Here is a 23413-nt window from a genome sequence, read left to right as displayed (position 1 = left end):
ATTTTTCAAATGAAGTTCTTAGCTATGCATATTACTAATCAAAATTTAAGTTTTGATATATTTACGGTAGAAAATTTACAAAATATCTTCATGGAACATGATCTTTACTTAATGTAATCATTTTTGGCATAAAAGAAAAATCGATAATTTTGACCAATACAATGTATTTTTGGCTATTGCTATAAATATACCCCAGGCTCACACACATATATGTATAGTAATTTTTTTATCATTAATGTCAACTATAATAATATTATTAAATTATTAATATGAATATTACTTATTTTCACAATTTGCTTTGGCTTCAGTTTAGCAACAACGTAAAAGCCGATTATTTACTTTTTTAAACAATACTGATTTTATATCTTTATACTACTATATAACAATATATTATAATATAATGTCATGTAATAATGTAAACAAAATGTAATAATAATACAGTTATCACTGCCACAAATCTGCATGAATGACGTCCGTTGGCTTTGTTGCTGCAGATAACTGTCATTGAGAACAACCATTTACTTTGAAGGTGTGGCTCATGAATATTAGTGGATAGTGACTCCATGCTCCTGTAAGATTTGCAAGTGATTATCATCTATTTAATATTCATGAGCTGAGCCTTCTCTAGTATTGTGATTCGAGGAGTGTGATGCAGTAGTTCACCTCTCTTGCAGTCACATGCTTCGTTCCTTTGACGTGGAGCAGGCGCTGAATGTTAAACATGTTGGTCTCCACATGTGTGAATCCCGATCCCGCACCGCCTTTTTTATATCTACAGGAAACAGGAAACGTGTAGACATAATCAAACCATCATGGAATTGGCAGGAGCAAGCCTAAATGTTTTTCTTTCACTCACATGAGGCCATTCTTGAAGTAGCTTTTGAATTTAGCCGATTCACATCCCTGGACCTCCCGGTATTGAACCGGACTGCCACCGAGATACTTGTCCAGTTGGGTCACATAGATGGCTGCCGCTCCCTGCTCGTCCTGGGACGATGTGTTGCCTATCCAGTAGTGGATGTCAGTAGATTGTGTGGTGCTGTTGCTCACCTGAATCACACAGATCAAAAAAAATCACTACAGATTATCACTGGATAAAGAACAACATTAGAAATTCCATAATGTTAACTTCCTTTATGTTCCAAAGGACAAATTAGTCATTTATTGTCATCTGGAGCAGTTCAGAAGTGTTCAGTTATAGTAAGTCTTTCTAAAAGCACTATTTAAAATGATGTAAGATTTGAAGACCAGATTACTTACATTAAGAATAATGTAGCAGTCACCTTCAAAGAAATTTCCATATGCCTGCTCTGGGACTGGGACCATTTTCATTTTCTAAAGAAATACAATATATGTGATAAGAAACATTAAAACTGACTCTTAAAAAGGAGGCTAATGGGAGAAAACCGCAGTGATGTCTTACACTGATGGTCCAGATCTGCAGGCCGGGTTTTCTCTGGATGGTTTTTAACACATCCTGGGCTTCTGTCATTCTGCTAGATTCTGAGAAGCAATCTCAACGCTCAAACTATCTGAATGAAACACAAATCCACAGCATAATACATCACGGCTGATAATAAAGCTTCAGGTATACTGGATCACATTTTGATGCTGAGAATCATAAATGTACCTGAATTCATGCTTGTATAATAAAAGACAATATGTAGAAATGAATTAATTTTGCAGGAAGATTTTGGATTATATTCAAAACGTAACACTTACTGCATGAACACATTTTATATAACATGATTTGCATATTAGTATGACATGTTTCACTGCAGTGTCACCTTTCAGTTTTTAATTAAATGTTATGACAGATTTTTGCAAATGTGAAATATCAAAAAACAGATGGTTTATGAACGGCTGATGAAGAGGATATGTCTAAATGTTGCTTCCTCTAGAGAATCTGTAGCGCCCAGCACCATGGCAACAAATGGATTTCACTTTCAAGAATCTGCTCAGTAAACACAAAAACTACCCAGCAACAGAAATGTGCATCGAAACGCTCTTTTAAAACCGGTCACTATTCACATTACAAATGATTTGGAAATAAACTCAGGAGTCACGTGATGGCCAAAACCTCTTTCAGATGTTTTATTATCTGTGTCTAGCTAACAACTTTCCGTTCAGAAAATATGATTTAGATGCGTTTATCGGGACAAATAGCTTGCAAATAAGTTGCATACTGCAAACAAAAAACAACTACACATCAGCAACCAGTCCTCTCTCATAAAACTCAGTGCTAACTGAAAGAAACACTGACCTTTTATAATCACAGTGCAGCTGTTGCTAAGAAACTGGGGCACGAGAATATTGACTGAAATATTGTGTTGAAGGTGAAGCATGAAAACACAAATATCTCACAGAACAATCTTAGTAGCATGTAGAAGACAGAATCCAAAATGTAAATATTAATTAAAACTAATATTCACCATAAACAAATAAAAAAAATGGTATTTAGTAAGAAAATAAACCAAGCACAGGTGTATACTGTATGATGCACTAATAATTAGAAGTCTCATTAGCATTTAATTTCTCGCGTGATCGTGTTACATAAATAACATTCATCTGATTGCTGTCTGACTAAAGAAAAGCACTATCTACTGTACAAGCATTGCATATTTAATAGTTTTGTGTGCTTTATGTCCTGACTGACTGGTTTTCCTGTCTATTGACAAAGCTTTTTAAACAATTGTCAGCACAGGCTTTTCCATAAATCCCAATCAATGACGTGGATCGGTCTCATATTTCCCACTGCGAGTTTAAAGATGAAGGATCTTTTGATGGGTAAAGACAAATTCATACATTTCTGCTCCAAATAATATTCTATCTGGAATACAACTGAGTGGAATTTCCATCAACCAGTTGGTGGTCGTTAAGCAAATTTGCTTGTATCGCAATGAAGTAAAACGTGAATCTTATATACAATTGTACATGGGTTCTGTGGTTACAAGTAAAAGTCATAATAATAATGCAAAACTTGATTATCTAACATATCCTGCAAGGGCTGTATATGAATAAGTCATAGTTTAAATAAGTTTTATTCTTACCTGTAAGCCTCACACACAGAGATGGCGTAGTAATGTATTAAAGAGTTATGACGAATCTCTATGAGCGTTTTCCTCTCCCTCTGTACATTGTTCATGTGTGCTGATCAGGGAAGGGCTCGTCTCTGTCCAGCCCTACAGGTGAGAACACACCTTGATACCCACACAAGACTTTATATGGAAAAGAACAGGAGCTCCCTTTGACCTTTTATGCACATAAAGCTTTAGAAACAACAATTGTCTAATAAAATCTAAAACTATACACATTTGTCTGTTCTGTAATTCCAAAATGATCCTATGAGAAAATAAAACAATACATTTGATTAGAATTAGAAGAGTTTTATTTATGGTTTTGCAAAAAGTTGCCTCAAAGGTTCACAGAAGGGGAAGATTATCAATGAATAATAACTATCTATCATATGACTTAGAATATAGTGCATGATTCGTGGACTACTTTAATGAAGCTTCTTACTGAAGCTTGAAAGCACAAGTCCATATTAGCATGAAAAAAGGGACCAGGACATTATTGATATTTTCTAAATTTGTGTTTCACAGAAGAAAGAATGGCATGGGTGATTCCAACTGATGATTCATTTTTTGGGTGAACTAACCTTTCACATGAAGTAGGAATCTCCTTCATCACCACATATTCTCTCAGTTCTATAAAACAAGCTTGTCTGAAGTTGTTGGAGGTCAGAGAGACTCTGGATTCCCCTCACATCAGCTCTGCGTCTCCGCTCGTTCACGCTTCAGACGGGAACGCCACGCAGACACTCAGGAGAGCCAGAGAGAGGAGACAGTGATTAATCTCTTCCTCTCCAGCAGACGGGGAGACGGAGCGAACCAATCCCCTGCGAGACGCTCTTGGACAGATATCAGAGGCTTCCTATGGCAAACGGCCCATCAGCCGCTAACAAATGAAGATAAGTAAGCAGCAAAATGGTGCTTCATTAAGGTTTAGAGGCTTCACCTTAATTGCAGGCCAGAATGCCATTCAGAGGGAGATAGAAAGAGGTGGGCGAACAAACACCCTAACTATTGTGTGCGCAGAACATTACAAGAATAAAAGTGAAAAGCCATTTATAACAAAGAAAGAAAATAAACTTTTCCCCCAGTTTTACTGATTAACAAGATCTTTCTATATTTTCTATATTTATATATATATTTCCACCTGTGTTTATCTAATTTTCTATGTCTGTTAATATATCTAGTCACTATACGTCTTTCTGACTATACATCTCTCTCTATCTATTCATCCATTCATCAGTCTACCTAGCTATTTATATATATATACATCTAACTCTCTACTTACCTATGTCTTTCTGTCTATCCATCCTTTGTTCCATCTATCAGTCTACCTACCTTATACAGTTTATCTACCTTTCAACAGTATTTATCCATGTATGTCTCTGTCTATACCGCTATCCATTTGTCTGTCTTTCTATAGATCTTTCCATCCACAATAGATTCTAATGGGGTCTGTTGAAACAGAATAAGACAGTTTTTCTCTCCTCGATGTCAGGGCATGCAAATTCAAACAATAAAAGGCATTCGAGTCAATGTGAGTTCTGAGGCGTTGTGAAGGTTTCTAATGTGAAGAAACTGGTTATGTTTGTCCCAATATCATATAGCAGCCGGTTATAGTGTTTATGAAGCAACACTTGTCCAATGCAATATGTTGGCGTTAAAGACTTAATTTTACTGAATTTAACACTGCATAATGAGCTCTCTTTAGGATTTTAGAGTATTTTCTTCACTAACAGCATAAAACAGTGTGTACAGCACACAGACACGCACACACACACACACAAACATTCATAACAATAGCAAAACAAACAGATATGACTCATTTCCAGAGGAGCAACCCAACATAACAGAGCTCATATTCAGCTGTTCCTTTCATTCACCGTTCCAGAGACACCTTAGGCAAACATCTCTCTGACAGCACTCGAATTCAAAATGTAATTTTATACTCACAAACACACAGCGCTGTTTTCATCTCCAAGAACCAAAACACGCAATCCATAACGTTCAAGGTCATGTGATTGACCGGGGTTCTTAATTACCATATTCGGATATTCTGAAGTTAATCGCTGAGATCATGAATTCACAAACAGCACAAATACATCACAAGATGTTTCGTAACCTAACCAAATATTGGTCAGAGAAATGATTCAATGACTAAATCAGTCTGGTTACATTAAGTTACACCAACAAAAATTATTTTACTTATCACTTTTACAGTGTTAACTACAACATAAAATATTAAATATCTGTGAAATAATGTGGAAACCATGCATCTTACCTTTCTCAGAGTCCAAGTTCAACAGATACAATAATTTAACAATGTATAAATGCACAACTGACCGCCACCACATATATTTCCATGGCTCAAAAAAAGAAAATATGTTTTTTCCTATGCTTTAACACCAACAATGAATATTGACAGTCACAGGTGGACTTCTGGTTGTTGCTCTGTGCTTAAAGTTCGTGGTAAATCATGCAGCAAACTAACTGAGTGCTCCGAGTTTGCTCATTAACTATATTTCACACGGCCCACATTTCTGTGCACTCCATTCTTTATACAAATCTTGTTGAGGAGAACCAAGCATATTTAAAATCATTGTACTGTAAAGGTCCTGCACAATGGACTTCTTGTGTGTAATCTGCTTCCCAGCATCCCTTTGGAACTTACTCAAGTGTAATGCACACGAATACAACACAAACATGTGAACCAATCTTTATTATGATTGCATCTTTTATTCCAATAATGATGATTATTAATTTCAGATCCTGACGGATTGCATTGCTGATTAAATGTAGTTGTTTTTTTTGTAACAATATATTGTATTAGTTCAAATCACAGTTGGGTAATAGAGGCAAATGTTTTTTATTTTTTTTAACACAATGCTTATATGCTATATTCTCCAAAGGCATACAAGAACCCAAGAAAATAATGGCATCATCCTTTGTCCAATATTATCATTCAGTCCAATGAAGATTCTTGACGGTCACCAAAAAAGTCTTGAGGAATTTTAAAAGACTCACCGTCCGCTCTTTCAGTTTTCATACACACAACATACACTTTTCAGTGTATGTTTAAAGGTTTTGAATTGTAAATATGCAGCATACAAAAACTCATTTGTGTGTGTCCCCATAAAAACAACAGTCAGAAGGCACTTTGTTCGGTACGAGAAAAAAAATTAATCACAGTTGTTGGAACTACCGATTACGCCACAGAAAAGACTGCCTGCATAGCCTAAAAAAAAAAAAAAAAAAAGACCACAAAAAGTGTTTTCACGCCTGTCCAGAAAAATATCACGTCTTGTTCTTTTTCCTGGTAAACATACTCAAGGATAGTAAACGCTTGTGTTTCTCTAATAAAACAATGCTTTTTTTTCTTCATTCTGCATTAAAAAAAACACACAAAAAAAACAGTGTATGTATTTGCTTGCCGAGGAATTATTTTGGCAGTTGGTCCTATGAGGGAGAAGGAGAAGTGTTCGTTGGGTGAGTGGTCTCTTCTAGAGGCCAGAGCCGAATGATGGCTCAGCCTGAGATGTTTGGAGAGGGTGTTCGTGTTTGCAAGCCAGTGCTGGACCGTATGCTACCTGGCCCTCAGGCTCTGTAACACACTGTAAACATCTGTCTCTTTGCTCAGGCCTTCAAACAGTGGCAGCAAATCCAGCAGCTCAGTGTCTGTCATGTCATCAAACCACGACTGCACCGGCACCTGTGAACACACCAACACCATTACTAAAACACACTGTTCTCAAGCTAGTAACTTTGCGCTATAAAAATACCATTAGCTTACCTTACCTTTAGATCATGCTATGAAAATTGTCTCTTAATAAGAAATTAAGAAACCCCCTTAAAGGGATAGTTCACCCCAAAATGAAAATTCTCATGACTTTCTTCTTCATAACATGATGAACATACTTTGCAGATTTGAAAATGACATTTAAATCTTTAGCTGAACTACACCTTAAAGAAAAGACATACAGTAAAGACTTTAAAAGTCAGCAAGATTTAAGAGAGAAATTCGAAACGTGTTCAATAACTGATGAATTTTGATTTGTGATCATGATTTGTGGTGGGGGGAAAAACATTTCATTTTCTAAAACAAATAAAATTAAATTGCAATTACATATAAATAAAACTAATAATACATGTAATCGTTGTTTTTCAAAAAATAATACTTCACTGTAAAATAAAAAGTGTTAAATACAATTAAAATATGAATAATAAATTGTTATTATTGTTCTATTTCACAGTACAACTGTTCAATTACAATGCTAATACTTATGGCACTGTTTGTTGCGTTCACAATAATAAGTGTTATAAGTGACCCAAACTCGGAAACCGAGGTGCTCCGAGACAATGAAAACAGTGAAACAACATAGCTCAGAAGATATTTAATTAAATCCCAGCCTTTGTGATTCGATAATCTCACTTTTTTAGATTCGGATTTTATTATACCCAATCGTGCAGAATTGAGAATAGCTACAGCTATCAGGCTTTAATCAGCACCTTTAGTTCATTAGTTTGAATACAGAATAACAGCTTCTCGTCTAACGGGAGGGATGCAAGCATGTGTAGGAGGGAGGTGACAGCACTGAGGTACAGTGGGATCTGTTTGACTGCAGCTTCCTCCACAGGTCTCTCACTAAACACTGAGTCTATAATTGATGAGAAGCTTTGACAAAGGAGTGTAAAGCGCCTGTGGCTGGGTTCTACCTCATTAGTTCCAGATGAGGGAGAGATGAAGACATAAATGCATGCACTGGGAGTCAACATGCATGCAATCTATATTATATATGAATAGTGTATTCTGATGCTGTAATGAAAAATAAGTTGCAGGTGTGGCCCATAGTGACACATACTGCGTTTTCTGGATGGAAGATGTAAGAGGCAGGTGAGTTGTCCACTATGATGACTTTGTTGAGCTCTCGGCCCAGAAGGCTGAGGTCTTTGACGTAGTTCCCCCGGTGGAACACACAGGATTCCCTGAAGAGCCGTGCCCTGAACACGCCCCACCGGTCCAACAGGTCTGCTACAGGGTCAGCATACTGCAAGAGCAAAATAGAGACAAATGCATGGTGACACGAAGGTCCAAAGACAGGCAGAGGTCATACACAAACAGGTAATCCAAAACAAGAGGCTGAGGCAAACTTACTGTTAAAGAAACACTTTATGTACCTGACTCAAATCCAGCCCCCTCCCAAAACACATGAAATAATATCATAATATCATATAAAAATATTATTAATAATAACAAATTCATTTGAAATGAATTTAACATATAATATATACTTTATGCATCCAACTCAAATCCATCAAAAAAAAAAAAAATGAAATATATAATTTGAATAATTATTACAAACGCATTCATGTAATAGTTATAATAATAATCATAACAATAAAAAAAATGAGTAAATAAGCAATAAATATAAATATTTATGTCTCCAACTCAAGCTCAGCAAACAATAAATAATTAATTCCTTGAATAAATAATTTTTACAAACCGCATTACTGAATGGATTGAAATCTGATTGATTTCCTTCAGCTTTTGAAAAACGGGGATAGTTTGCGATAATATAAGTTGACACACTCTTTTGAGAGTTTGTTTTGTTGCTGTTTTGTAAGGAATGCATTTTATATTAATACCAGTAGTGCATAATACATCATCTCATGAACAAGATAAACGATTATCAATGCATGACGAACTTTCTCAGTTGATTTTATTTTTATTATATAGCTATATATAAATCATACAGAATGGCAAAATCACTCTAAACAGCATTAAACCCCTCTGAGAGTGTCTCACAGGAGATGGATCCTTCACTTCATCATTGATTTCTATAACTTTTCTCAACTTTGTCGAGTCACTGGACATTTGCAATGGTAACGTTGCAGCTGTCACTGAAAATGACTTCCTTTGCTATAAACCGAGTCTGTGAAATATTGACTAATTGACCAAATATTGGAAACTACTGACTAGAATAAGAAAGAAAAAGAACGTCAGAAGAATCTTACCTTAGCCAAGCTGGCTGTGAAAAGAACACATTCAAACAGTTCTCCAAGTTTCTGCAGAAACTCATCCACGTGAGGCCTCTTCAGCACATACACCTTCAAACAAACCAAATAAACAGCTATTACTGATAGAAAAACAAACCAGTTCTGACACAAGAGATGCTGACACTGAACTTTCAACAAACCTCTTCGTAGAGTTTCAGTCTTGAACTTGTCGTTCAGTTGCTGCAACCCAGTGCAAGTAACCGAGAACAGGCCAACCCTGATCCACAAAGCCTATCCTGGATTACTTGAACCAGGTACCAGCCACCTCGCAGATGTATTCCAGCAACAAATAAGCCTCTTCGACTCACACACAGGCTTTCTATCAACACAATTCAGACTCCCCTCAAGTGTGTTTACTCTGAGCTTTCGGCTGTGTTCAGAATGGTGACATTTGTTTATTTGGAGTTAGTTACCACGAGCGAGTGCTGCTGACTACATCGCACCCAATGACTCGAGGAGAATGATAAAAAGGAAATGAGATTCAGACTGGGATTTAGCATGAGCCCTTTGGGGCCACTCGTATACAGTATGACTTCTTAAGAGATGAAAGGACGGACAAAACTGAATAAAAATATAAAGCCTCAGAGGACACATGTTGGAAATGGAAAGATGTCATTACATATGATGCTTTAATACAGCAGAAAACACTAAGAACAAGCGAGGTCACTAAGTTTTTATAAAACTCCAGGTTCTATTAGTTAAGTTAAGCTTGATGGACTGCATTTGTGGCATAATGTTGACTATCACAAAAAATTATTTCCCTTTTAGTAACTAAAACTTTTTATTTTGTTATTATTATTATTATTTTAACTGTAAATTTAATTTCAGTTTAATTAAAAGTTGCTACTGCATTTTTATGGTAAATTTCTGGGTGCTTTTTTAACCATATATTTTAACAAATCATTTTTGCAGTGTAGTAACCAAAAGTGTTAGCATAATTTGAATATAAAAAATCACTTAAATAACTGGGTAAAAGTCTAATTTTACAACTTTGTTTCCCAGTGCCCTAAAATAGCTGTAAGAAGATGGTTTAAGCAGCTTTATGGCTCAAAAATTTCACATTGTTTGCAGAAATATTATTGAAACTGCTTAAAAAAAAAAAAAAAAATAAAGAATGAAAACAAAGGAAAATAATATAGTTTTTATTATGCCACAAATGCTGTCGATTAACGTGTATGGAATGCAAAATATCCTTTCATTTAAATTTACGACACAGCTTGTCAAGATTGAAATTGCAGCCCAAAAAACACAGTTCAATTTCAAAGGGGGCGAGAGCTTTGTTAGTAATTTACCCATGGCTACATTTAAACCTATTTGCACAGTACCTGATGAACTGTTCCGTCAATCTCCACAGGGACTATAAAGTCTGCGTTGCTGATGGGCTGCGGGCACAAAACAGGAAATCATGCGTTAGGAGCCGGCTTGAAACCTACTGTAAGTGTGTTACAGCTGAGAGAGCCAGAGGGAGGCATCCACTGCTGCACAGCTACCTGTAGTCAAGACTTTCAATTAGACTTCTTTGAGCTTTATGAGTGCATGAGTGTGCGCATTTGAGCATGTGTGTTTCTGACAGCTGACTGCATGAAGCTAGGAACTGAGACTTGATATGCTTTTAAAGAAAGCGGAGTGCTGGGAGACGATGAAAGAGACTCAACGGGTGGCTACGAGAGAAAAGAGAAAGCGAAAGGGAGATGAGGATGAGGACAGGAGAATCAACTTTGGCTCTATGCACTTTTCAAGGGCTTGTTAAAAACAAGGAAATTCTGAGAAGCTCAGCTCTGACCTGACAGCAGAGAAGAAGGCTCACCCAACAGCTGAAATAAATCCGATTTTAAGAATGTTTTCATATGGAAAATTAGATAAAAATTGTGTTAAAATGTTTAGTAATTTAATGTCTGTCTGAATTTAATATTTTATGAAATGACTAATTTCAGAACAGTTTTCACAGTGAAGTGATTTACACATCAGTTCATAATATGGCCAGCAGGAGGAGTGTGTGATCTATATGAATAGGAATTGTAACACTGGAATCATTGCAATATATTTATTAGCTAGAATATAGATATATGTGTGTGTGTGTGTGTGTGTTTGTGTGTGTGTGTGTGTGACCAAACACAACATATAAATTGTAGTTGGAAGGGGTCTTGTATAACCCCATAAAAAAGACTATATGACTGCACATTATCCTAATTTATACAAGGCTTCCAGATAAGAAAACACGTCGACTTTGAGATTGATGTGAGATTAATTTTGTTTTTGTAATAGAATATATTGTAAACACTCGGTCAAGTAATCTTTTTTGTGTAACTGTGAGCATACCTTTCTAATGTGATGTGTGTGTGTGTGTGTGTATGTGTGTTTTGGCGTAAGGATGGGTGTATTTGTGTGTGTATGTGAGGTTGTGAACGCGCACAAAGGCATGCATCCCTCTCTCTGGGCCTCTTTTTCTCAGTCGCCGCCTTTCTCTCTTTTCTGAGCAAAAACAGGAGCTGCCAGGCAGACATTTTAAAGGAGGACAGGCTTAACAAAACACAGTTATTAGTCTTCGAGCAAACACATTCAGAATCTGTCACTGTCGTTCTCTTTTGGGAGTGGGGATGTATCCAGCTGTGGAAGACGTGTATGCATTAAGCAGGATGTGTGTGCATATGTAAATGTGGGGTGATTGTGTGCAATCAGCTGGCCATAGTTGTTTGTCTGACCGTGTGTATGTGTGAGAGAGAGGGAGAGCTAAAACCACGCCTAAAACAAAGATGCAGAGAAGTGGGTCACTGCGCTTAGCAGGTGGCTCCCCGAAGCGCTTCTTTCTAGGGACCAGACAAACATGTAATCTCGGAAGAGGATTTCATTCATTTGAGACTTAAAATCCACCCCAACGGCCTCAAAATACTGCCAGTACCTTCTGTTATCATGTCTTAGGTCGCACAAATACATCGTCTGGCACACTCAAAACCACTGTTCAGGAGTAAATCTCCTGAAATTGCTCTTATGGAAATAAAAACGAATAACAGACAAATACTGACTATTTCTGATTACTATTTTAAACTACTCCTGTCAGTCTTAAATGAAAGACAGGCATTCATACTCAATATTTTGCCCGCATTCTCCACCATCTTTGATAATTGTGTTTTCTGGGATTTCCTTCTTTGAAAAGAATAGTTATGACACTAAATGCAGCCAAAACAAGTTATCATTGGAGGTAGAATAACTAAGACGCCTACTATATAAAAGGCTGCCTCCATAGGTTTTAAAACAATATTGAACATTACTTGGTGCTCTTCAAAAGGTCATTACTAGCCCAAACGTGCCACTAATCCATTGCTATCTGAAATATCATAATATCAAAATTGTAGTATTTTTAGTGCGTGTGTGTGTGTGTATTCAGAAGTACCTTGAAGGAGCTGTGCACGAGGGTCTCGTCCAGGTCAATGACCACACAGTTCTTGCTGTAATCATTAATGCTGACCTCAGGCAAGAGGTATTCAGCTGGAGGCTGGAGGAAATACAGAACAGATGGATGTAAGGAGGACAGGAGAGCAAACAAGCAGTTCAATGGAGGATAAAGATGCATGCTTATCATATCAGCCAGACATTGGGAATGATCATCAAAAGCTAAAAGCCCTCCTCCGATGTGATTCTTTTAAAAGGGGGTGATTCTTATCTATATCCAGGCTATGTAAATTGCACTGGCTTGTATTATGATAAACTGTTTGCACTGAGTGAAAAATGACAGCTAACAGTGTGTGGTTCACTAAATTCCCAACTTAACCTTTACTCCAGTCCAGACACTTTCAAAATGCATAAGAGGGAAGATACTGAAAGCAGTCATTAAGTGTCAGTCAGTCAAAGCAGGAGGATCTGGAAGCAGGCGGTGAGACATTCCCAGCTGTCATCTTAGAAAACACCAGCGGATCTGAGGTTTGATTACAATTACTGTGAGAATGAGAACTCCTGCCAGCATTTGCTCAGCATGGATGCTAGCATTTAGCTGAGCAGGCAGAGGCAGGTGGAGTGTGTTTCAGGATTTGGGTCTCCCCTATCTCCAGCTCAGCGTGAAGGCCTGGCTCAGATCAGCAAACCTCTCTGCACGCTCTTCCTCTAGCAGGTGCAGTGTGGGATGATTTGACTTTCTGAGACTGCTGTTGTCCTCAAGTACAGCTTATTGCTATCAGCACTACCAGTCTCCCAGTTAACTTGACCATATGACTCTATAACCAAGCTTAAAGGGATTGTTCACCAAAAAAAATTTAAATTGTATGTTTATTTGCTTACCCCCAGGGCATCCAAGATGTAGGTGAGTTTGTTTCTTCAGTAGAACACAAACCGAGATTTTTAACTGAAACCGTTGCGGTCTATCAGTCATATAATGTAAGTGGATGGGAATCACGGCTTAAACATACAATAAAAAATAAAAAAAACATACAAACAAAACCAAATTAAACCCTGCGGCTCGTGACGATATATTGTGTAAAGATCGAGGATACATGAAACATTTTGATGAGATCTGAGCTGTGTGTGAGAAAAATAAAATAAAATCTGCACTGAAGGATTGTGCAGGTCATTGCAAAATGTATTGCTGTAAGTGATAGGATCTTCGTGTAATTAATTCAATTCAAAGGTTTAATAAATTCAATGCCCAAGGTCACTTCTGTCACTGAGGCACAATATGTGGCTGTTTTCCAAGATTATTATTATGTAAAGTGATGAAGAAGCTTAATGCATCACGGAACTAAAGTCAGAAAGGTTTCTCTCGAGAGACAGAGATTTATGCACAAGCATGCAGGCAAAAAAAATTAATAAAATAAATATAATACATACACTGGGAATAAGGATGACCTGGACCTGATCACACTGAGAAATAAAACCAGTTAAGTAAGAGAAAAAAGAAAAAAACAAAACGGGGGGAAGAGAATCATCAAAAAAACAAGCACAACAAACACGACACTGTGAAAGCACAGAAATGACGAACTATTGTACATCATTACAACATGACTAAGACAGACAGACATGCTGACAGAAATCCCATCCTTGTTCACAGCTAAATCCTGCCTGGAATCTCTCCGGAAGAGCCGGAAAACACATGGGTTTCATTTAAATTGTCTGTGGATCTAAAACAGGGCAGCTTAGAACACATGAACATGTAAAACAGCAGGACATTCCTCTGCAGATCGCGAGTCGTTTGCAGGCAAACACTGCGGTAATGCGATCTGATTCAGATCCATTTATAGCTGCCTGTACCTGCTTTGGCAGCACACAGGAGTGTTTGTGGAGCGCTCTGGCTTAAAAGTTTCAGCACGGACAGTGAGGTCACTTCACACGGTACACTGCCCAGAATGTGTGTGTGTGTGTGTTTGGATGAGTGCAAGAGAAAAAAGAACAAGAAAGAGTGAGAAAATACAGACTATTAACTGCAGTCAGACTGGGCTACTCTCAGTCGAATTTGAGACTTTTTCCTCAGGAGAACAATATGAAAACCAGTTGCAAAAGACTCAATTTGATTTTGTTCCCTATAGGAGAAACAACCGAGATATTAAAACGATCTCATTTGTGCTTTTTACTTTTCAACAAGGTGACCTGTTTTGCATAATTACTTTATTAACCGGAAAACAGCAGAGATGACGTGCAAATAAACAACACTATCAGTGGGCACAATGCGTATTCCCCCTTAAGTGTACATAGCCAATGGGAGAAAGAGAGAAAGAAAGAAACAGAAGAGGAAAGAGGGGCAGGAACTATATGGGCAGCAAGTAATCAATCACACAAGACACATACTTTATTGGAATTAGAACCAGTTCAGGAATGTGAGAGAGAGAGAGAGAGAGAGAGTGTGTATGTGGGTGGAAACTGAAGAATGTGTGTGAGGGAAAGCGGGCCCATCATTTCTAGAACTGGATGGTAAACATCCAGGCGGGTTCACAGAGTTCGGAACAGCTGGAAAACTTTGCGGTGTGGACACGGGAACAGCATGCACAGAGCCTGCATTCGGGCGCAGCTCACAAACAAGAAAAAAACCTCAGCTAAACCGAGAGAAAATGAGCAAAGTTTGCTAATAAACAGACTTTACTCTGAACTGGACCAACATTAGCAATTCAAACGCAGTCAGACTTGAACTCTGCAATTTCATGCATCCATTGCTGAAGATTTTCAAGCTGTTAAAACTGTCTTTAGAAAAATAAATGAGGCCTCACCTTTGGAGGGGGGCTGTTCTCCTCGGCAGGTGGAGGGAGGGAGCAGGTCTTGTTGTTGGTGGCTGGTGGTTCCACATTATAGTCCCGGAAACAGCAGAAGAAGGGACTAAAGATACTTCTGTTCCTGTGTTTCTTTAAACTGCTGTTGGACTGGGAGACTGTGACAGAGAAAAACACACACACCAAACATTGGTCACTGCAAATGGACAAACTGTTTCAAAACATCCTGTTCAAAACATCTGGGGCTTTATCTTCCCTGCCCTGTAACTTTAAATCCGTCGGCCTGGCGTACAGCACACATTCACGAAGGAGGTCGTAACGAGTGAAAAAACAAAAAACAACAGTCTGTCGGAGTTTGCTTATTGGTTAACCTGCACAGCTCACATGACTGAACAAGTGTGCAAACAGCTCCGTTTGTGTATTATGGTACACAATACGCGTCTCTATGGGCGACTCAGTCACCTTTACCCCCTATGCTTGTACGCCAGCAGTTCTGTTTTTGCATTTAATGCATACAACAGCACGTCATTGTGCACAGCAATAAGTCTTAAGTACAGTTACACAACCTGATTTAAAAAGCCCTGTAAAAAAATGCAAATGAGACATTGTAAATGCTGAATGTGAAGAAGACATGATTAAGCTGATGGCAGTGGGTCTAAAATTGAGTGTACATGTGCACGAACATTAGCATGACATCAAGGGTTGCAGTAAAATCAAATAAAACAAAAATTACATTAAAAAAAAACATCCTCTTTACTGTGAAATAAATGTTTGCATGATCCCAAGGTTTGCACAGTCCCAAAATAAAGGAACGGCATTTTTCAACAAAACAAAACAAAACAAAACAAAAAAACCAATAGAATGTCCTCTTTATTGTAAAATAATTCACATAAGGTTTGCATGATTCCAAAATACGGGACAAACAAAACAAAGCAACTAAAAATTGGGCTGGGCGATGTCAACAAATTTGGCATCAGACGATGTCTACAGTGAAACATCGCGATGGATGTTGACATCGGTTGGGGGGGGGGTGTAATAGTATTGTAATTGGAGTTAGAAGCGTGAATCCTTATAAGGGAACTAATGATTCCTACAGCGTGACAAAATACTATAGAACCACTGATCTATAATAGAAATTCATTGTAAATTGATAAGTTATCGTCTATCGACCCAACCCTAACTAAAAAATCTAAACAGCCTTTCCTTTTAAAGTAACCCATCTGCCCCTCTCACAATAACATTCTGGTTGTGTATACATATGTGCATGATATTTTGCCCAGTAACTAAACAACTAAACAAACAGTACCCAGGAACTAAACAAACAGTACTATGACATCACTTGGTCACAGAAAAACTGAACGAGTTGATCTAATGAGGCATGCAGGCCAGGTATTGGTATTGGAAGAACAGGTTGCTCCTGACAGCAGCAGATGTTTGGCAAAATAGAAGGGGCAAGTAAAACATGTGTAAAATGTGTATTTTATAAAAAAAAAAAAAAACTGTTTTTGATAAACTGAGTCACAATAGGCTCAATGATTGATGACTGAGATGTCGGTGTAGATGTGTCTTTCTAGTCATACTACTATATTGTGACTTGCTGCATGTTAAAGTGGCACAGTACAGATAGGGTTTCATGCTATCCAGGTCAGTCGTGAGGGCCAAGTGCTCTCATTGTTGCAGTAACGCCTAGTGTTGTCAAAAGACCCGGTTCTTTCGGTACCAAGTCGGTACAAAGTTTTTTTAAATGTCACGGTACCAGGTTTCTTTAGGTACAGAGTACCCAGTCAACCCGGTTCTTGACGCAAACAGTGCTATGATTTCCGTGAAGCAGAAAACGAGGACGGAATCTCAAAATCCAGACATGAAAATTAAACGTACATTTTAATACTCTAATTAATTTGTCAAAGTTGGCATAAATTAATCAAATCTCCATATGGACCAGTATCTGTAAATGTTAAGCCGCAAAAGTTGGTTGAAATATGAATCCTGCATGTTCTGCGCGTCTCTGTGTGAATGAATGAATGAATGAATGGCAGAGAGGTGCGGGTTTGTTAACTACCTAGACTGAAGCGTGGGACGCTTGCAGTAATGAGGACATAAATACATAAACAACATCACTTCACTTCACAAGCAATTTACCGTTTCATTTGAGTAAAACCAGTGTCAATTTAAAGGTATTCACAGCAACCCGTCAAAATAAGTTCATTTTTACATAAAGGCTTTGTGCTAGAAATATCACTATTATTTAGTAGAATGTATGTGATACTGCTACTACAGCTAAAAAAATCAATAAAACTTAATTTTTTAAAGAAATAAATCACAAAATATTTCTTCCATGTTTTAATTTTAATAGCAAATCCCCTTTATTTACCAAAAAATAAAATGTCTTTACATTTTATTTATTAAAAGACAAATTAAATTTGGGTGAAACTTGTTTACTGTTTTTCATAATTATATTACTTGTAGAAAAACTTTAAACACAATGTTAAATACTTATAAAGAATGACATTGGTTTTACTTTTAGTGATAAAAAGTGTTTTTTTTTTTTTTAGCATATATTGGTGTTTTGATTGGTACCGAAATTGGTACAGAGGGCTGTGTATTTTCACTGGTATCGGTACCGAATACTGAAATTTTGGTACCATGACAACACTAGTAACGTTTATCGTTACTGCACCTTGAAGTGCTAACAATCAACCAATTATATACACTTTCATTAAATCAAGAACTAGTACAGTGCAGTAAACAAAAAAATAGCAGGAAAACATGGCTTGTGATTTTTAACAAGTTCAGCCTATTATTGTATTTATATAATTATTCAGGTAATCAGATTTTTTTTGTCCATGTATGTTAACTTTGAGGTCTCCTATTGATATGCTTATTGTAAAAGATACAAATATATTTATTGAAATATAAGCATGGATGGTGAAAGAAATTACAATTAAAATAACATCAATAAAATTTCCTTGTACAACACAATCTTCCTGCTTATTTGAATTACATCAACAAGAGAAAAAAAGTACTTATACTCATGCTCTTGTGACCTGAGCCATGTAATAGTTGATGTCAAGACATATTATATAGACGTCCTCCATATTTATCAGATTTTATGATTATAAAATGAGTGTAGGCTAAATTAGTTTACTTGAATGTGTATTTTATCTAATTATGTGAGGTCTAAAACTTTTTGTGCTATTTATTGTCTTGGCCAGGTACAGGTATCTCTGGTCTAAAAGCTTTTAAATCTCAGCACGTCTAACCTCCTTAAATAAAGGTTAAATAAAAATAAAACCTCTGAGCCAAACAGGTCTCAGTCTCATAATGAAAGAAGCATTAGGATAATAGCTTACAGCATCTGTCTGATTACTGCTATTGGAAAACACATAAGGTCATATCAGACCATGAGGAAATACACTTCCTGTGGCCCAGTACAGCTTGATGAGGTAGACAAGAACTCAGTCCAGCCCAAGTACACTGGTCCTTACGATCATCTCAGAACAACCATCTTTGGCTAGTACCATTATTAACCATGTGCATGACTGTATAACAGGTCACTTGCTTCTGTGAGATGTGAGATATTGTTGGGGCTGAACAGGCGACACATTTGAAATTATTGCTGACCCCTTTATTATAAAGGAACAGTCACACGAGGGGTCTACAACAGAATTTAGGAAAAAACTTCATAAATGGAATTAAATTATATTTATAATTTAATTTATAAATTATAATTAAATAATAAAAATGGATGAATAGATTCTATTCTGGTATTTTGTAAAAAAAAAAAAAATAATAAATAAAAAAAAAACATTCACTCAAGGAGAAAGTGTCTATAAACACACTGTGAGATACTTGTGTGAAACTAATTTGAGGGGCGTCTCCAAAGAAAGAGAGACAGGCACTAGACCCTCTGATTTTCTATCTGACTATAATTACCTGTCAGGTGACAAGCTGAGCTCTGAGGCGTAACGAGATGTAAACGAGCCAAACGATCTTCTACACAGAAACATTACAGAGCGTAATTTAAAACATATTTATATAGTATTTTAAAACATAATTGCACTGTTCTCTGACATATTATGAGTAACTAAGTCTACTGAGGATAACACACGGTACGATCCAATCTCTACGTTCACATTCCCAAAACACCGTTCCTGTGTGATCCCCCCTCCTGGGCCTCCATTTTGAGACTGTTAGTATTTTCCCACCTTGATCATCTGCCTTGCACAGCAGTCTAATAATATGCAGGTGAGAAGGACGCTAGAGGGAGGGGGGCAAACAGGAGGTGGGCAGTACAGTATAATGAAGCCTGTGCCCTGTACCAGCCCCCTGAACAACCATCCGTCCAACCAGTGTTGCCAACTTAGCGACTTTTCAGACCCCCATAGCGACTTTTTTCCAAAAAAGCGGCTAGCGACAAATCTAGCGACTTTTTTTGACAGACCTTATTTAGTCTCTGAGACTCTCCGGTACTGCCGCACGAGCTCTCTCTCTCTCTATTTCTCCCAGCGTGCGCACACGCCTCACTCTCTCTGCATCTGCTATGTTCAACGAGCAGAGAGGAGCAGCACTTTCAGTTAAAAAAATATATTCTGTTGCTTCTAACTCTATTTTACATACAAGTATAGCCGAAATCACAGTACAATCATTATCTTAATCTTATGTGTATGTGATTTCATTAGACAATGTCGTGAATAGGATTTTAGTGCAGAGATTAACATCTTTGAGAGCTGGTTATGTATTCTTAATAGGCGCGTTTCAGTCATTATAATATTAATTCCATTGTCGGACAACAGAAACATTCAAATATAATAATAAAAAACTTTTATTGAGAATTTTGGCTGCCTTAAAATGCAGTACATGAGCACAGAAAGGGCAAGATAATATGACGCACTTACGTCATGAATATGCTAATTAGCATATGACGCCATCTATCGACATTTAGCGACTTTTCAGGCAGGGTTTAGCTATTTCCATTGAAAGAAGTTGGCAACACTGCGTCCAACACAAACAGGGATTTGTCCACATGCACACATACAAACATACCCATCTAAAAACATATACTCTGGCTGACCGCAGGAATGTGGCCGGAATCAGTTTGCATGGCGATGCCGTCCCCGCTACAGTGTGAAGAAGAAGTGTTGTGTATTCTATTCAAATTCAACTTCACTCTACAAACTGTGGTTAACAGATGTCTGTATTCATGAATGTCTGACAAAGCAGAGATTAGTGTTGCACGATTAATCAACATAAAACTGAAATCACACTAAGGCTTAGTGTGATTTTCAAATTACAAAACATTCTGTACTAGAATAAAATAATATATTATTTATATATATATATATATATATATATATATATATATATATATATATATATATATATATATATATATATATATATATATATTTGTGTGTGTGTGTGTGTGTGTGTGTGTGTTAATATTTTGTGTGATATTGTTCATTAATAATCATAATCATAAAAAATATTATATGATTATTTTTATTGGCCACAAACATGGAGCATTTTTATTTTACGTTTACAAATAAGTATGCTTTTTTGTGCTTTCTTGTTTCCGAAAGCTGATTTTAAAAACTAAATAAAAGAAAGATTAATTTTATACCTCCTCTACATTGTACAATCTAAGCTGTCTCAGAAAAGCATATTTACCCTAACCCTTTGGTTCTATGTAATATTACTTATTTTATTTTATATTATTTATATAATAATCATTATTTTTATAGTAATTTGGATTTTTAAATCACAAAACGTTTGTCCACTAAAGTGGTGCTTCAACAAAAAAAACAAAAAAACAAATTGGATTAGTTAGATTTTCTTTTTTTTAGTGCAGCCCTAGATTGTGTAGAGACACCAAAGGAGACAGAGTCGGAGAGAAAAACTCAGAATCCTGCAGACAACAAATGACAGAAAACTAAGTCTACAAGGGCCTGACGTTCCAAAGATACTGACGTTTGATTGACAGCTGTCTTTTTGGGAAATCACAGTGCAGAAAACAGAAATGCACAAGGAAAAATCTCAATACACAAAACAAGAGCTGCAAAGACACATTCTAGCAATTCCCCTTTCCCTGTCTGCAGCTTCCAGCTTTGCTAAAATGGAACTTCAACTGAAGCTTTGTTTCCATCTTATGCAGACCATTCCCACAGTCAGCAAGTGAATTAAACCTGATGCAGAGCGGTCACATGGGTGGGCACGGTCTCTTTGCTCTCACAGCCGGAAGAGGAATGCACAGGAAATTCCTTACATTCCTGACAGGAAGAGATAATAACCCTCTGACCCACAGTGTGGAAAAAAACCCATCTGCAAAGAAGCTTTATTACAGGGGACAGAATTAACTGTGGTCTGTGTGTCTGTGAGGGGAGAGTGACAAGAAGGAAATTGGGGAAAAGTTAAAGAAGAGAGGGATACAGAAACAGACAGAGGGAAGGGCCGGGTAAAGCGTCAAACGCCCGCTCAGTTGTTGCTTTAATAATTAAGTTGGTCAGTTCGATGTGAGCAAACAAAGGAACTGAGAGTGATAAACAACAAGTTCACAAATCTGTTTTGCGGTTTTGTTCCGAAGGCTGATTCGAAAGAGGAAAAATGAGAAAGTGGTTTTAACTGTATTCACCCTTTTACACCGTATCATTTTACTCTAACATTCCATGTTGTCGTAGTGAAGCCAATTGCTTAAGTCTTCCTTCCGGCTAGTTCCTTCCCTAATCAGCCAGATGAGAGGTGAAGATCCGTGTCTTACATCATGGGTTTTTAAATGTTTGCATATTCAGTGTTCAGCTCACGTTTCTGTCTCAGGTCTGTTAGTATGATGTAAACCAGAAGACATCGGAGAGCCAAGCCAGTCGACTGATGAAGACATAAATGACTGTTGATTGTCTAGTGAACTATTCCTGTCATCTGTAGAAACACATTTTTCATCTCTGCACCTGCTAATCCATAAAGCAATACTATGCATACTTTAATATAAATATTGTGACGAGTCAGCTGCCACCTAGAAGAAGCGGCTAGAAGAAGCCGCTGCCCCTCGTGCCCCGGACCAGAGAGGGGAGCGTGTGCAGCAGCCGGACTCCACCCCTTACCTGGACCCTTACTCCATGAACACTGCCCGACCCACATGAACCCCACAGCACGACGAGGACACCAGAGCCCCTGTTTGTTTTGGACACCCTCCCCCTTTGGACATATTTGTCCTGTTTACTTTATTTTCTGTTAATAAAAGCCACGCCCACTGTGTCTGTCATTGGCTCCTCCCGCCACACTATAAATATATAAAACTCAGGTCAAACATATTTATTTTACTATGGCTGAATAGAAGTGCAGAAGTCTATCAGTAACAGTCTGTTGTTTTTGATAACGAAACAAATGCCGCCTTTTACTGTGATGTCAAGTAAGCATATGTTTGAAGCCTTACCAATAATTAGGATCAAAGTACTTGTCATTTTGCTTTGGAGATAACTAGCATTTACATTTGATAGCTTTGTGAGGGCAAAGAGAATTGCAGTGTGCAAGCACACACATGATGTACTGACTCGAAGCATCACCTTGAGGCAGGGAGTTCCTTATACTCAATCTCAGAATGGACTAGGTGTGTATGAAAATAAAAAATATATGAAGTAAGCAGAACTACATTTCAGTGTTTCACTCCACTGCCTTAAACAATGTCTTAACAAGAGCACCAAGTGAGAGGACTAAAAGTAGAAGGATCTGTCAGGAAAGTATTCATTACAATGCATTAAGCGAGACAAGGGAAGAGAGAAATGCTAGCGTTTGAAGTCTGACACATTTAAACACTCCAATGGTTTTGTAAGCAATGTGACAATATTTAAAACAAACAAAAAATCTGCTGACAGATAAATGTTTACAATGGAAGTCAATGGCAGTGGTTTTTAAACCTTGGGTTCTGAAACGTAAAAAAATCTAATGTCAAAAATCAAATCTTTGTACCTTAGGGTTCCTTTGGCTCAGTGGTAGAGCATTGTGTTAGCAGTGCAAAGGTTGTAGGTTCAGTTCCCAGGGAACACACACAAAAAAAATGTATATCCTGAATGCACTTTAAGTCCCTTTGGATAAAAATGTCTGCTAAAT

General features: G+C 37.3%; 2 protein-coding genes across 2 annotated transcripts in view; both read right to left on the bottom strand.

Annotated features, from left to right (window-relative positions):
• The window catches only part of LOC113066295 (advillin-like), a 12654-nt gene extending 6967 nt beyond the window's left edge, over positions 1-5687 (bottom strand). The window contains exons 1-7 of the mRNA XM_026238164.1: positions 5353-5687; positions 3659-3957; positions 3051-3182; positions 1424-1532; positions 1261-1335; positions 857-1050; positions 664-772 (exon numbers count right to left, since the gene is read on the bottom strand). Coding sequence (XP_026093949.1) covers positions 664-772; positions 857-1050; positions 1261-1335; positions 1424-1492 — 447 coding nt within the window. The 5' untranslated portion in view covers positions 1493-1532; positions 3051-3182; positions 3659-3957; positions 5353-5687. The remainder of the gene's footprint in view (positions 1-663; positions 773-856; positions 1051-1260; positions 1336-1423; positions 1533-3050; positions 3183-3658; positions 3958-5352) is intronic.
• An 88-nt stretch (positions 5688-5775) lies between these two features.
• The window catches only part of LOC113066296 (CTD small phosphatase-like protein), a 31244-nt gene continuing 13606 nt past the window's right edge, over positions 5776-23413 (bottom strand). The window contains exons 2-7 of the mRNA XM_026238165.1: positions 15314-15471; positions 12517-12618; positions 10451-10507; positions 9084-9176; positions 7931-8116; positions 5776-6780 (exon numbers count right to left, since the gene is read on the bottom strand). Of these exons, the coding sequence (XP_026093950.1) occupies positions 6655-6780; positions 7931-8116; positions 9084-9176; positions 10451-10507; positions 12517-12618; positions 15314-15471 (722 nt within the window). The 3' untranslated portion in view covers positions 5776-6654. The remainder of the gene's footprint in view (positions 6781-7930; positions 8117-9083; positions 9177-10450; positions 10508-12516; positions 12619-15313; positions 15472-23413) is intronic.

Source organism: Carassius auratus, chromosome 49 (genome assembly GCF_003368295.1).
Source record: "Carassius auratus strain Wakin chromosome 49, ASM336829v1, whole genome shotgun sequence".
Classification (NCBI taxonomy): Eukaryota; Metazoa; Chordata; class Actinopteri; order Cypriniformes; family Cyprinidae; genus Carassius; species Carassius auratus.
This window is presented reverse-complemented; position numbering and strand designations above follow the sequence as displayed.